General features: G+C 40.1%; 1 protein-coding gene across 1 annotated transcript in view; it reads right to left on the reverse strand.

Annotated features, from left to right (window-relative positions):
- Window positions 1–14819, reverse strand: part of LOC109919559 (otoancorin-like) — a 200571-nt gene that overhangs the window by 52715 nt on the left and 133037 nt on the right. Inside the window, exons 7-11 of the mRNA XM_048615372.1 lie at window positions 10790–10908; window positions 7728–7864; window positions 3249–3360; window positions 2851–3066; window positions 1267–1434 (exon numbers count right to left, since the gene is read on the reverse strand). Of these exons, the coding sequence (XP_048471329.1) occupies window positions 1267–1434; window positions 2851–3066; window positions 3249–3360; window positions 7728–7864; window positions 10790–10908 (752 nt within the window). The remainder of the gene's footprint in view (window positions 1–1266; window positions 1435–2850; window positions 3067–3248; window positions 3361–7727; window positions 7865–10789; window positions 10909–14819) is intronic.

Here is a 14819-nt window from a genome sequence, read left to right on the forward strand (position 1 = left end):
CATAGAATCCCTACAGTGTGGAAACAGGCCCTTCGGCCCAACAAGTCCACACCAAACCTCAGAGCATCCCACCCAGACCCATCCCCCTATAACCGACCCAATCTACACATCCCTGAACACTATGGGCAATTTAGCACGGCCAATCCGCCTAACCTGCACACCTTTGGACTGTGGGAGGAAACCGGAGCACCCGGAGGAAACCCACGCAGACACGGGGAGAATGTGCAAACTCCACACAGACAGTCGCCCGAGGGTGGAATTGAATGCGGGTCCCTGGCGCTGTGAGGCAGCAGTGCTAACCACTGAGCCACCGTGAAGGTTTTTAAACTGATTTTTTTTTCTGAAGAAGGTGTCCAGACCCGAAAAGTCAGCTTTCCTGCTCCTCTAATGCTGCTTGGCCTGCTGTGTTCATCCAGCTCCACACCTTGTTATCTCTTTCAAACTGATAGTTGGTTTTCTTGGAGGTTTAATTGACTCACTATTACGTCTTGGTCAGGAAGGTTAATAACTTTCAGTTTTTCACTAAAATTGAGGGGGAATGTCAGAAAAAGTTTACGCAGATAGATACCGGAGAATAGAATAAATTAGTTGCATGGAGTAGCAGAGGCGGAGAACATTTGATGTTTTAAGGAAAAGTTACAAACATATGAACATACAAACAAGGAACAAGAGTAGGCCATTCAGCCCATTGTGTCTGGTCAATAAATCATGACTGATCTGATTTTAACGTCAACTCTACATTCCTGCGTATCTCCAATATTCTTTCATCCCCATTGTAAAGAAGAATTGATCTACCTCTGCCATAAAATAAATATTTAAAGATTCAGCAAACACTGCCAGAAGAATGCATGTACTTTGATCAAAGTATGATCAAAGCAGCAATGGGATTATTTTTGGAGATATAAAAAAAAATCAGTTGACAGTGACAAAATGAATCAAATCAGTTTCTGCTGTGCTGAAGGCTCAATTTGGAAATTGAGAGGTTGAAAAGTTGAGAGAAAGATTCCTTGTCTAATTGCAATTTGTACGAATTATGTTTTCCAAATTTCATAGCAAGCTGATGATGAGAGAACATGTCTTTGTGTAAAATAATTGCCTTAGGTTTTTAATTAAGACAGGCAAGTACAACTTTTATTTTTGTTTAACTCATGCTCCATATCAGCAGCCTGGATGATCAGTCTGAGCAATCACAATCACTGATCTCATGAATCAAACTCCTCTAAAAAATGCATTGTTTCAATAAAAAAGACAAAAATAAGGACTTGCCCCTTTCATGATAGATTTCTTCTGTACGGGCAACATGAAATTCACGGACTCTAGCACTTCCTCATCAGTAAAAGCAGTTAAGAGTTCCTGGCCTTTGAACTTGCTGAATGTCTTGGCACCAAAACCAAATGAAAGATAACCCAGTTTTTTCAATTTGTTGGCTGTGACCTACAGGAAATAACACAGTAAATATTGTTTCAAACATATAGCTTAGAGCCAGTGCAAATTAAAATATTAGAACAGAACATAAACAGAAGTTGCTGGAAATACTGTAATTTCTCTTCACAGATCCTGCCAGACCCACTGAGCTTTTCCAGCAACTTCCATTTTCGTTTCTGATTTACAGCATCCTCAGTTCTTTCGGTTTTTATTTAGAACATGTTTGGTTGTAATGATTGAAATATTCAGTAATTAGAGTTTGGGATAAATACACCTGAGCAACACATTCTGCAGATTCAGAAAACTGCAATTCTTTTTTCAGACATTTCTTTCTATCAAGTCCCTAACTTCTTCATATGGTATGATTGCAAATGCATGTATCATCTCATGAATAATTTGGTAAACTGTTTTGTTCTGTTCAAATATCAAAGCACACTTTCTGAACTTTATCCACCTGCACAGATGAAATGCTTTGGGATACCCTGAGGACATGAAATATATCATAAATGTCAATTCCTTTGTTTTCTGTGACTCAATGCCAATCTTATGAGTTTCGCTTGACTGTTTGAAAGGCTTCAAAGAGAGGCCAATTCACTTTGAAAAAAAAAGACAGCTTGTGTGATTTCTTCGGTTAAATATACGGCCTGGTTACTATCAAATGCTTTTGATAACTGAAAGAAGTAAGACTTGCAATTATACAGCACCTTGCGTGATCTCAGGAAATCCCAAGGTACTTTACTGCCAGTGGAGTTTTTTTTTGAAGTTTAGTCACTGTTATTAAGAGATGCAGCAGCCAATTTGTACACAGCAATGTGATAATAACCAAATAATATGTTTTGTTGTGCAGTTGTTGGGAGCACGGTTATTGACGGGACACTGAGTTAACACTTCTGCCCTTCTTTTGTGAGCGGCATAAGATCTTTTACATATGCTAAAAGGCATTTATTGGCACCTCTAGAAATGCTACAGACCTTTCATATAGCGTCACCCTCGAAGTTCGCATTTATTGCCCACCTCCAGTTATATCCCTGAGAAAGTTGAGGTGAGCCACATTCTTGAATACAATTAAATGGCTTGATAGGTCATTTCAGAGATCAGTTCAGAGTCAGCCACATTGCTGTGAGATCTGCAGTCACAGATAGATCAAATTGGGATAGGACAGCAGATCTCCTTCCCTAATGGATAATCATGAACTATATGAAGTTTTATAACAATTTGGTTACTTCATGGTCACTTCTAGCTTTTTATTTCATGCTTTATTAACAATTGAATTTTAGATTTCCCATTTGCTGTGATGAGATTTGAACTCTTGAAATAAGATTATTATCCAAAGTCTCAAAATTTCTTTTTTAGTAACATAGACACTCTTCCAAACATGATTTCAGAACTTTCCATTTGAGCATGAATTTAATAATTGCTACTTACGTTTTCAGCCTCCATGTACTTTTTGACAAAGACCTTAGCTTGGCCTTTGGACCAGCCTCTGACATCCTTCAATACTTCAACAGCACCCACAACAACCTCTTTCGTGATGTTGGACAATTGACTGATTTTCAGCCCAATCGCAGCATCTCCCAGGTCTTTTAGATTTTCAGCACTTAAAATGTTGACACCAGTAACCTCCAATAGTGCTTGGTAGATCTGCAGAAACATGACAGTGTTAAATAATTGAGTAGAATATATGCCTTGAGTTCTGCTGGCAGTAATTTTAAATGGCATTGGCTTTCAAAAGAAGAATGACGTACATAGAAGATGAACACAGCCAGTCTGAACAAATCGTTGAAGTAATATACCACTGGTCATGAGGCACTTCCTATACTAACCTTCTTTATATTCCTGGTGCAGTTGTGCAGCTTGTCCTGCAAAGCCTTTATTGCATTCATACGAAGTGATTTCAGTTGTTTGGTTGGGTAAAAACATGCCAACTGACCAAGCCTACAGATAAGGGGCAAAAAAGAATAATCAGAATTAGTCTCAAGATGATTTGGATTTTCACAGAACCATAGAAGCGTTACGGCATAAAAGGAAGCCATTCAGCCCATTTTGTACTGAATAAGCATCATTACCTAGTGCCAATCTCTTGCTTTCTCTGCATTTTAATTTCATCTTTCTCGTGAATACCTCAATTGTACCTGCCTCCACCACGGGCAGCCAATTCCATTTCCTAACTACCTGCTGTGTGAAAAAGTTTTCCCTCACTTCACTAAAAGGAAACAAAGCTGGAACGCCGGAAATCTGAATCAAAAACAGAAGTTACAGGAGAAACTCAGCAGGTCTGGCAGCATCTGTCGAGAACGACACAAGTTAATGTTTCAAATCCAATAACCCTTCTTCAGTTCTGCAGCCCATGATGTGGAGGTGCCGGTGTTGGATTGGGGTGGATAAAGTCAGAAGTCACATGACACCAGGTTATAGTCTAACAGGTTTATTTGAAATCGCAAACTTTCGAAGCACTGCTCCTTCGTCAGGTGAAGAAAAAGTTTGCAATTTCAAATAAACCCGTTGAACCTGGTGTCCTGTGACTTCTGACTCAGTTCTGAAGGAACGGCAATGTCGTACCAAGTCAGAATGGAGCATGGCTTGGAAGGAAACTTGCAGTGATATCCTATGCATCTGCTGTCCTTCTCCTTCCAGATGGTAAAGGCTTCAGGCTTAAGAAGAACAAGAATGTAATATTTGTCAAATTTGCATGGTATAGTTTCCTGTTTGAAATTGCTCTACCATATTCTACCTGACACAGATTGCACTTACTCTCTAAATGCAACTGCACAGAGTTCTTTAAAGTTTAATGGCAGGAAGATATCCTAATCTGGCCAGGCAAACATGAATTATTGCAGAAGCCAAATCCCAGTGCATTTCCACTGAGACTGGTGGCTGGCATTTGATACAAAAATGTGTTATGGAAGGCACATCATGTGATTATGATACAACTCTCACTGTACACATAGCAACTCTGACATGCAAATCCGAATTAATTTACAATGGATGCGTGACGTTTGTGATGAAATGTGTACGAATTACAATATCTATATGTTGAAATAGATATAATATTATGTAATGTAAATCATGGCATGACTCATGGATCAGTGCTGGTGGCCACAATTATTTGCAATGCACGTTAGTAACTTGGAAAGGTAGGAGGACATGTAGTGCAGATAACACAAGGAGTCTATGGAGGGTTACAAACAGATTTTGTAAGTGGGCATAAACCTGGCAAATGGAATTTAATGTGAGTTTTTGCATATTGGCAGGAAGAACGGAAGAGTTGATTGTTATTTGAATGAGGAAAGACTGCAGAGAGTTGTAGCACAGAAGGACCTGGATGTCCTCATGCATGATTCACAAAAAGCTAGCATCCAAGTTCATCGAGTAATAGAGAAGCCAAATGAAAAGTTTGCCTTTATTTGAAAGGGAACAGAAAATTAAGACAGCAGTGTGGAGGAATCCTTTTTTTTTACCTCAGAGGATAGTCAATGTGTGGAATCCTTTACTCCAGAGGGTTCTTGAAGCTGAATCATTAAGTATATTCAAGAGATAGATAGATAGACAGATTTCTAAACACCAAGGGAGTCAAGGTTCTGGGCATAAGGTAGGAAAATGGAGTTGAGAATTATCAGATGAACCATGATCTTATTAAATTGTGTAGTAGACTCAATTGGGCAAATAGCCTACTTTTGATTCTACATCTTATGGTCTCATGGTCTTATATTGTTTTTGGAGTTTGGATTTCAAACAGTGACACAAGGGTGTTGGTTATTTTTGTGAAGAGTTTTCTTTTGGAAAGAAATCAAGGTCAGCCGATTCTTCAAAAACAGTGACCTAATCCAGTATTTGTCGGAAACAGGAGACTGCAAATCAAATATGTATACTGTTTGAGTTTACAACAAGTGGAATGCATATGTAAAGCCTTTCAGTGAAGAAGAATTGAAGATGAAAATATTTATTTTTAAATTCAATTCACAATCAAATTTGCAGTTTAGTTTTAAAAACATCAGCATTGAATGCTGGAGTGAATTTAGTTTCTCTCCAAGTGTTAAAGAATCAGGGCACTAAAAGGAATAAATAACAACAGTGGAACAGTTTAGTTTGTGAAACTTCCACTAAGGAGAATTTGGTTAGAAACGTGCATGCTATTAAAACTGAGAACGTTTAGGTCCTCAGATTTGTGGAGAAGTTAATGTCAGCAGAGGTAAAAAGAACTCATTGAATTTCTACCGTGGTTCTTGGCTAAAAAGCTATCAGTTCATGATAACACTGAAGAGTTGAGCCATGGGGTGTACTTTGTTGTAGACTTGAGTTTCTATAATGGATATTTTTGGGTAACAATTGAAACTTTGCTTGGCTGTGTGTTTTAGATCGCGCTCATTGTCTTTGGTATTTTGATAGCTTGTTTTTTTGGTCCTCATTTCTTCTATCGTGTAATGAACTTCTGTTCTGTTCTTAAAAAACTCTACTGCCTTCTCTGAATCTTTGAGGTGGAGGTGCAGATGTTGGACTGAAGTGGACAAAGTCAGAAATCACACGACAACAGGTTATAGTCCAACAGGTTTATTTGAAATCACAAGCTTTCAAGTAGCTGCTGCTTCATCAGGTGAAGTGGCCCAACGAAGGAGCAGCGGTCTGAAAGCTTGTGATTTCAAATAAACCTGTTAGACTATAACTTGGTGTCATGTGACTTCTGATTCTGTGAATCTTCTCAGCAATTAACCAGCACGTGAAGGAACTAAATAAACAGAACACCAAAAATGCCTGGAAAGAATCCATTCCATTCTCCCAGTTCCTTGGTCTCCATCGCATATGTTCTGATGAGGTCAACTTCAACAAGGGAGCCTCTGAAACGTCCACCTTCTTCCTCAACCGAGGATTCCCCAGCATCGTTGTCAACAGGGCCCTCAACCACAGCCGACCCATCTCCCGCACTTCTGCCTTCACACCCCTCTTTCCTCCCACAACAGTGATAGGATTCCCTTTGCCCTTACCTACCATCCCACCAGCATCCACATCCAGAAGATCATCAGACGTCATTTCTGCCACCTCCAGTGAGATACCACCACCAGACACATATTGTCCTCCCCTCTCTTGTCTGCCTTTGCAGGGACCATTCCCTCTGGAACACCCCGGTTCACTTTTCCTTCACTCCCAATACTCCCCACAGCACCACGGCACCTTCCCCTGCAACTGCAGAATGTGTAACATCCGCCCACATTTACCTCCTCCCTCCTTAGTATCCAAGGACCCAAATATACCTTCCAGATGAAGCAGCACATTACCTGCACTTCCCCCAATCTAGTCTACTGCATTCACTGCTCACAATGTGGTCTCCTCTACTTTGGGGAAACGAAGCGTAGACTGGGTGACCACTTTGCAGAATATGTATGTTCTGCCTGCAAAAAAGACCCTGAGCTACCTGTTTTCTGCCACTTTAACGCACCACCCTGTTCCCTGGCTAACATCTCTGTCTCAGGCTTGCTACAGTGTTCCATTGAAGCTCATTGCAAGCTGGAAGGACAACCCCTCATCTTCCGCTTGGGGACCCTGCAGCCCACCAGACTCAATATCGAGTTCAATAATTTTAGGACCTGAACTCTACTGTGTCCTAGCCCACTACACCACACACCAGGCCTTGTTATCATGTGGTCCGCCACTGCACACTGTCTATTGTTAGTCACTAACAGTCTCTATTAACAGCTGTTCACCCTCCTAGCCAGATTGTTATCCACTCCTTTGTCTGTCCAACTGTTCTTCTCTCGCTTTTGGCTCTAGCCCAATCTATCGTTTACTTCTGACCCCTTCCCCCCACCCTATTTTCTGCATGTAAACCGACATTTTATGAGCTATAATCAGTTCTGAGGAAGGGTCACTGGACCTGAAATGTTAACTCTGATTTTCTCTTCGCAGATGCTGCCAGATCTGCTCAGCTTTTCCAGCAATTTCTGTTTTTGTTCCTCATTTACAGCATCTACAGTTCTTATGGTTTTTACCAAAACACTGATATCTTGTCAATTTGTAATCTTTACTGAAATGTTTGCATTGCATAGGACACTGCCATCATGTAAAAATAACAACCATTTCATACTTGAGAATAAGGAAAATCCTTAAGAACAATGCCATGGAGAAAACATGGTGTTGACGTACTTCCGAGGGAACGATAATTACAATGTGCATTTGAAAACAGGAGTCAAGGAAAAACAATGTGATTTTTAAAAATGTGCAATCTGTATCCATATAAATACCCAGGTGTATTACACATTGTTAAGTTTTTGCTAAAAAGCTGTAAATTGAAAAATAGTTGATATCCTTACTCCACGATTACTGTTTCATTTGTGGTGTCAACATCAGTGCAATTATCCAGTCCATTTAAAAATATGCGAGCTTGCACAGGTGTGAGATCAAACAGCTTATCCAAAAGGTCAGAGGAAGACTTGAAGAGCTGACATACCTGCAAACAGTCACATTTGAAATATTTGAGGCAAAATTGATACTGCAACATGTGCAAACAAAATGGGGTTACAGCTGTGTTGTAATGTGAAAAATATTTTCCATGATAAGACAAAATGACCAAACATTGATTTGCTTCATTTCCTGGCTGGAAGTCAAAAGTTCACAGTGATTGGCTCCTAATCAGTGACTCTTGGGAGCTGTTTAAACATTTTCATATTTCTTCCACTGCTTTGAGTTCAAACACAATGTCAAGTGAACAGGTCATAAGCATAAGGAAACAAGTCAGAAGTGTGACTTCTTTATGATGGTCATATAGGCAGTCAAGTCATTTAACATAGTTAACAAGTGAAAGAAAACTGGAGAAGGGAGATGTTAAAAGAATAAAATGTATTTCCTAATCTTTAGGATTCAGAATTTAACACAATTTAATGGCATATATTCAACAAACTTTAACGGTCGATGCATCACATTAAAATGAAAAATACTAAGTTAGATAATCATAATTGTACCACAATGCATTCCATCAGTTACTTCATGGTCCTTGTCATTACATATGGCAAATCAAAACTGAGCAATCTTTAGATGAAGTAGAAGAGATGGGAGCAGAGAATTGGACTCGCTATGTTGATGCAATGCAGGTTCCCTTTTAGTGCCATGTTTTCTACCTCTTTGTTTAGATTACTATTAGATTCCTGTATATACAGTGATAATGTTAACTGCTGATATGAATTAATCATCTTGATATTATGTCCTTTCCCTGTGGTGCTGCAGCACATCCATTAGAAGCAAGGTACAATTGTGATTGAAGTTACTTTTAAACAAATGTTATAGGAATTTATAATAGAGGAAATAGAGGGGAATTTTTTTTTATTGTTGTTATCTTCTGTCCAAGTGCGTACTGGAAGTCAAAACCAAATATAATCTTCATTGTCTCTCGCCACTACTGATCATTGGTGTTCCCCATTTAAACATTTGCTAATATTTAATGCAAACACCATTGTGCAACATTTCAGTACGTCAAGTAGCTTGACACCTCTGCACTGAGCAGCATTGTAACTTCCCTCATGCATCCGTATAATCCATCTCCCAGAGGTGAGTTCAACTACATTTGACCCCAACTATTAACAGAGCCACTCTTTCAAGCCCTCCTTTGGCAACTGATAATTTCCCTACCACTCAAAACCAAGTAGAAAAATTGTTGCCGGTCAACAGAGCATCAAACACAATGAGAAATCACCTATTATCTAAGAAATCCTCCATTCTTTCCTGCCATGTCCTTATTCCTCTTCTATCACTTCACTTTTCTCTATCTATTTTTCATATTCAGCTCCTCTCTTCCTTTTATCATCTTCTTGTCTTTGCTTTTATCTTTTCGACTCATTTCCCTATAGTTCCCCTGCCATTTTTCTTTGCTTCTCTCTCTTCCCCTCATATTGAACGTAAGTCCAGATTTCCCAATGGTCAGATAGTCATAGTGTAGATGGGAGCTACATGTTGGGACCCTGCAGCAATCTTTATGCAGCAAACTCCAAGGGAAATTTCTGGAATGTCAAGGATTCCTATGAGCCATTCACTTGTACCCAGCCGCCTCCAAATATAGCCAATTAAATGGGGGAATTCCACTGCAGTTATTTCAATAGTCACCTGTGAAATGTCAAACAGCTAAATATCTAGACTGCTCCTGGGTAACTATTAAACTAACTCCATCTCACCCTTTAGCTCCCAATTACACATCCCCTGACTCCTTACACCCTTCAGATCCTTAGCCAACACCCTCTCCTTGCAGCTGCCAGACGTGACATGCCCCTATCCCCAGGACTCAATACCACTCCCTACTCTCTTAGACCTGCCATCTTTACATCTCCCGTGCTGCACGTCTTATCACCTTGCCACCAGGAGCTGACACCCCCCAGCCTACTACCCAGCACGTGACGTACCTTCCCCCATTGGCAGAACCAAGACACTCCCTTCCCACTCAGGACCTGATAATCATTCTCCCCTGGGGACTAACACCCAGTCTCTTCCCACCCAAGACCCAAGACACTCCTCTGCCCCAGGACCCAAAATGTTCCAATGTATCTCCTGCCCTTGTCCATTTCCACCCTCTCCCTTGTCAGAAACAACACCACCTTCATCTAACCACCACATCACATAACCCAACCCAACATATCCTAAACACTCAAGCACTTAACTGGACATCCATCCCAGCTTGTGCCCAGGCACCTTACCCACCTGCCACCCTAACCTCACACTGACCTTGCATACTTACTCTTCCACAGGAGTTGTCAACGTGGTTGCCAGCACTCCTGGACATTTAAATCACAGGATACAGCAGCTACTGTTGTGTAAAAGGAAACATGGTTAACCTTCCCCTGACTATCCTGCACAATGAGGACACAGGTGGGTCGAAGGTATTTCCTGCATATCTGTCAGAGCAATGATCAGATTCTCCTGCCAGTAATGTGGAGCTCCTTCTTAATGTAAAAAAAACAGGAAAGCACTGGCATCATTGCCATACTCCCTCAGGAAATCATAGCCCATTGTCTTCAGTTAAATATAATCCAATTCATTGTATTTGTCTTGAACAAAATCTTTTTCATGCAGATCAATACCAAATTTGAATATACATATTGTTTACAAATCACAAAATTTGGAAACCATAATCATAAAATGCTAATTTACAGGAGCTGTGAAGAATCTGAGAGGCAGAGATGTTAAAAACTTCTAAAACTAAGAACCTATTTGGCATAGGGTTAGTAAAGGGTATGCGTTGTTCAGGAAAATCAAATGGAAAGTACTTAGTAAGTCAAACACAACTTGTATCAAAAAATGATGAGAGATGAAATACAGACTCTGAATAGTTCAGATGTAATTTCAAATGTGAACTGAATAACTTTTAAAATTAATTATATCACTGTCTTACCGTATTATCATTACCCTTCGAAATGCTCTTGAGAGTAGAAGTAGGTGCTTGGACAATGAAACGGCCAAGTATGTTAAGAACATCAAGGGTGATAAAACTATTTTTGCCTTTCCCGTTCCCTGAGGGGAATAATATGGAGACAGCCATTAATGATTCTGACAGCATCAGCAGCCATAAAATAGATGGAATTGGACTTTGGCTTATCAATACATTATTAACACCTTCTTGTCAGGTAGACAGTGGACTGCCTTGGGCATACGATTTTATTTGGTGATGTGAAAAATAACTCTTAACAGAGAGCATGGGGGAGACTGTGGTGTCATGTAAAGTCACTGAGTGAACCATCCAAAGGACAAGGCGAATACTCTGAGGACTTGAGTTCAAATTTAGTGTGCAATTAAGCTCCATAAATAGGTCTGGAATATTAAGCTAGTCTCAGTAATGGTGACCACTAGAACTCTCTTCTTTATTCATTCATGGGACGTGGGAATCGGTAGCCAGGCCAGCATTTATTACTGTCCCTAGTTGCCCTCAAGAAGGTGGTGTGAGCTGCCTTCTTAAACCGCTGTAGTGCATGTGCTGCAGGTAAACCTACAATGCCTTCAGGGAGGGAATTCCAGGATTTTCACCAATGACAGTGAAAGGAACAGCGATATATTTCCAAGTCAGGATGGTTAGTGGCTTGGAGGGAGACTTGCAGGGGGTGGTGTTCCCATGTACCTGCTGCCCTTGCCCTTCCAGATGGAAATTGTCTTGAGTTCAGAGGGTGTTATCAAAGGCTTTTTGGTGAACTTCTGCAGTGCATCTTGTAGATCAGACACAGTGCTGCAACAGAGCGACGGTGCTGGAGGGAGGGAATGGATGCTTGTGGTGCCACCCAAGTGAGCTGCTTTGTCTTGAGTATTCTTGGAGCTGCACCGATCCAGGCAAATAGGGAACATTCCATCACATTCTGGAATTGTGCCTTGTAGATGATGGACAAGCTCTGGGGAGTCAGGAGTCGAATTACTCGCTGCCGTATTCCTAGCCTCTGACCTGCTTTTAAAGCCGCTGTGATTATGTAGTGCGCCCAGTGGATCTATTGACCCATGGTAATCCCAGGGAAGTTGATAATGGTGGATTCAGTGAAGGTAGTACCACTTAATGTCAAGTGGTGATAGTTAGATTGTTTCTTATTGGAGATGGTCATTACCTAGCATTTGTGCGTTGTGAATGCTATTTGCCACTTGTCAGCCCTAGCCTGGATATTGTCCAGAGATAGTAGGAACTGCAGATGCTGGAGAATCTGAGATAACAAGGTGTAGAGCTGGATGAACACAGCAGGCCAAGCAGCATCAGAGGAGCAGGAAGGCTGGCGTTTTGGGCCTAGGCCCTTCTTCAGAAAAACATTTCAAAAAATTTTCTTGGCCTACTGTGTTCATCCAGCTCTACACTTTGTTATCTCTGGATATTGTCCAGATCCTGTTGCATTTGAACGTGGATTGCTTCAGTATCTGAGGATATGCATTTGGTGCTGAATATTGTTCAATGATGATTGCACCTCGCTACTTTTGAGTTTATGTTGGAGGGAAGGTCATTGATGAAGCAACTGAAGATGCTTGGCCCTAGGACACTACCCTGAGCAGCTCAGGCAGACATGTCCTGGAGCTGAGATGACTGACCTCCAACAACTACAACCATCTTTGTATGTGCCAGATATGAATCCAAACAGCAGACAGTTTGCCCCTGATACCAGTTGATTCTAGTTCTGTGCATGTTTGTTTACAGTAGAAATACTGACCAGGGCATCCTACTCTTCTTCAAAAAGCTTCTCTAAGTATTGTCAAGGATTTTTTTTCTTTTGTGTTCATTCAGAGTGACAGTTATTTCTTGGCCTAACAATTCATATGAAAGATAGTGCCTCCCACTGCTTGCATGAGCTGTCATTGTGCTTAAGTCTTTGCTGTAAATAAAAGAGCTACCAACTAAGCAAACTGACACTTAAGGATTCCATGGAGATGTATGGGCCACTTGTTGAGGTAATTGGTGGAAACATAGGTGGAGTTTCACCAATCATTGGAAAGAGTGTACAAATAAAGGACAGTGTGCAGGAAGAGCCAAATTAAAGGAATGGTGATAACATTAAGGCTGCAGTAAGAATTATTATCCACATGATTGCATTTATGCAAAGATTATAATTGCTGCTTTTATTAAACTTATGATATATTAAAGCTTCCTGAGAGATGTGAGTTTCATCAAAGATATATATTAGGCTATCCTATCTCCAATTGCTCATTGTGGTCGGGAATAATTTTATGTTGTCTTGCTGCTGGAATCAAATTTCTCTGCTCTTGTTATGCCAGGATGAGAATTGCTTGAATTCACACATTATGTGTCCAATTGTAATTGATTATTGATTGTTCACTGGACTAATATTTGGTGACAAACCAGACTATCTAGATGAATAAGGACAGTAGAATTTATTTTCTTCTCTTTTTTTCTATTTGCTCAACTAAAGTGTGATATTTTAAGTGTGATGGCCAGAGTATGATGTGTGGAGGTAATAGTAAATGATAACACGTATTGTGTACAAGGATATTGTGCATGAATGTTTTCTCCATCATTGATCCAGTCCACTGCAACTGCTTATATTTATAAAGGATCTCTAAGTTAATAAAATAATGGCCTGAAACATTTCACAGAAACATTATAAAGCATAATATTGAGACATAAAAGGGAGGTAGTCAGTTAAAAAGATTTGGTTAAAAAGATAGAATTCAAGGAGTATCTCAATGAAAACTTATTTAAAGATGCTGAGGTTGTAGGGAGAATATTCTAAATGTTGGGACCTCAGCAAGTGAAAACATTATCACTGATGGAGGAGCGATTAAAATCAGGAATACTCAGGATTGAATAAAGGAGCACAGATATTGCTGAAGGTTGTGGGGCTGAAGACGATTAGAGAGCTAGGGAATGGGAGGATACAGAGGGATTTGAACACAAGATTGAGAATTTTGTGATGCTTGGCTAGGTACTATTGCAAGTCAGCAAGCACAGGCATGAGTACTGTGAATTGGATTTTATATGAGTTAAGATATTGGGATGAGCATTTTGGATGACCTTAAACCTATGAGAGTCTAATCAGGAATTCATTGGTGTGGTCAAGTCTAAATGCTAACAAAGCCAGGACTGAGGATTTCAGCAGTGGATGAATTGAGGTGGAGCAAAGGTAGATGATGTTGAGGAATAGGTAATCTTAGCATTGGTTTGAGAAAGTTGGGAGCTCATTGATTGATCAGATGTGCCACCAAGATTACAAATATCTAATTTAAACTCAGACAATTGCCAGAGAGAACGAGAAGGATTCGATAATTAGGTAACAGTTTGGAGGATGAAAATAGCCTCAGTCTTGGTGGAAATTTCATCTCATTCAAAACTGGAAGAATAATAAGCAGTCTGGTGATTTAGCTACAGTGAAAAAATCAAGAAAGTTGTGGTGAGCTAGGGCTGAATGTCGTCAGTTTTGATGTGAACAGTATGTGGTTTCAGATGATGCCACAGACAGGCAGTTTGTAGAAAAAGTGAGCCAGGGATAGATCTTTGGGGGATACTAGAAGTAATGATTTGAGCAGTCATTGTAAGTAATACACTAGCTATGATGAGATAGATAAAAATGGAACCATGTGAAAGTAGTCCCACACAACAATGGAGGAGAATGGTTCAGTCAACCATGTGAAAAGCTGCAGACAGGTCAAGAAGGACAGGATGGGAACTGTCACATGGATTTCATTTGTGAATTTGGGAAGGACGACTTTGGCACTACTACAAAGTTAGAAATCTGATTGGAGGGATTCAAACCTGAATTCTAAGAAAGATGGGAACTGATTTGGGAGGTGATAACACATTCAAGGACCTCTCATAACAGGAATAGAGGGCTATAGATATATAATAGTTAGCATGAAAGGTTGAATAAAATGTTGTTTTGTTTTGACATGAGCAGTAATGATAGCAGATTGTAAGGAGACTTGATGAGAGAGAACTGTTCACCATA

The sequence above is a fragment of the Rhincodon typus genome, chromosome 32 (genome assembly GCF_021869965.1).
Source record: "Rhincodon typus isolate 14 chromosome 32, sRhiTyp1.1, whole genome shotgun sequence".
Taxonomy (NCBI): Eukaryota; Metazoa; Chordata; class Chondrichthyes; order Orectolobiformes; family Rhincodontidae; genus Rhincodon; species Rhincodon typus.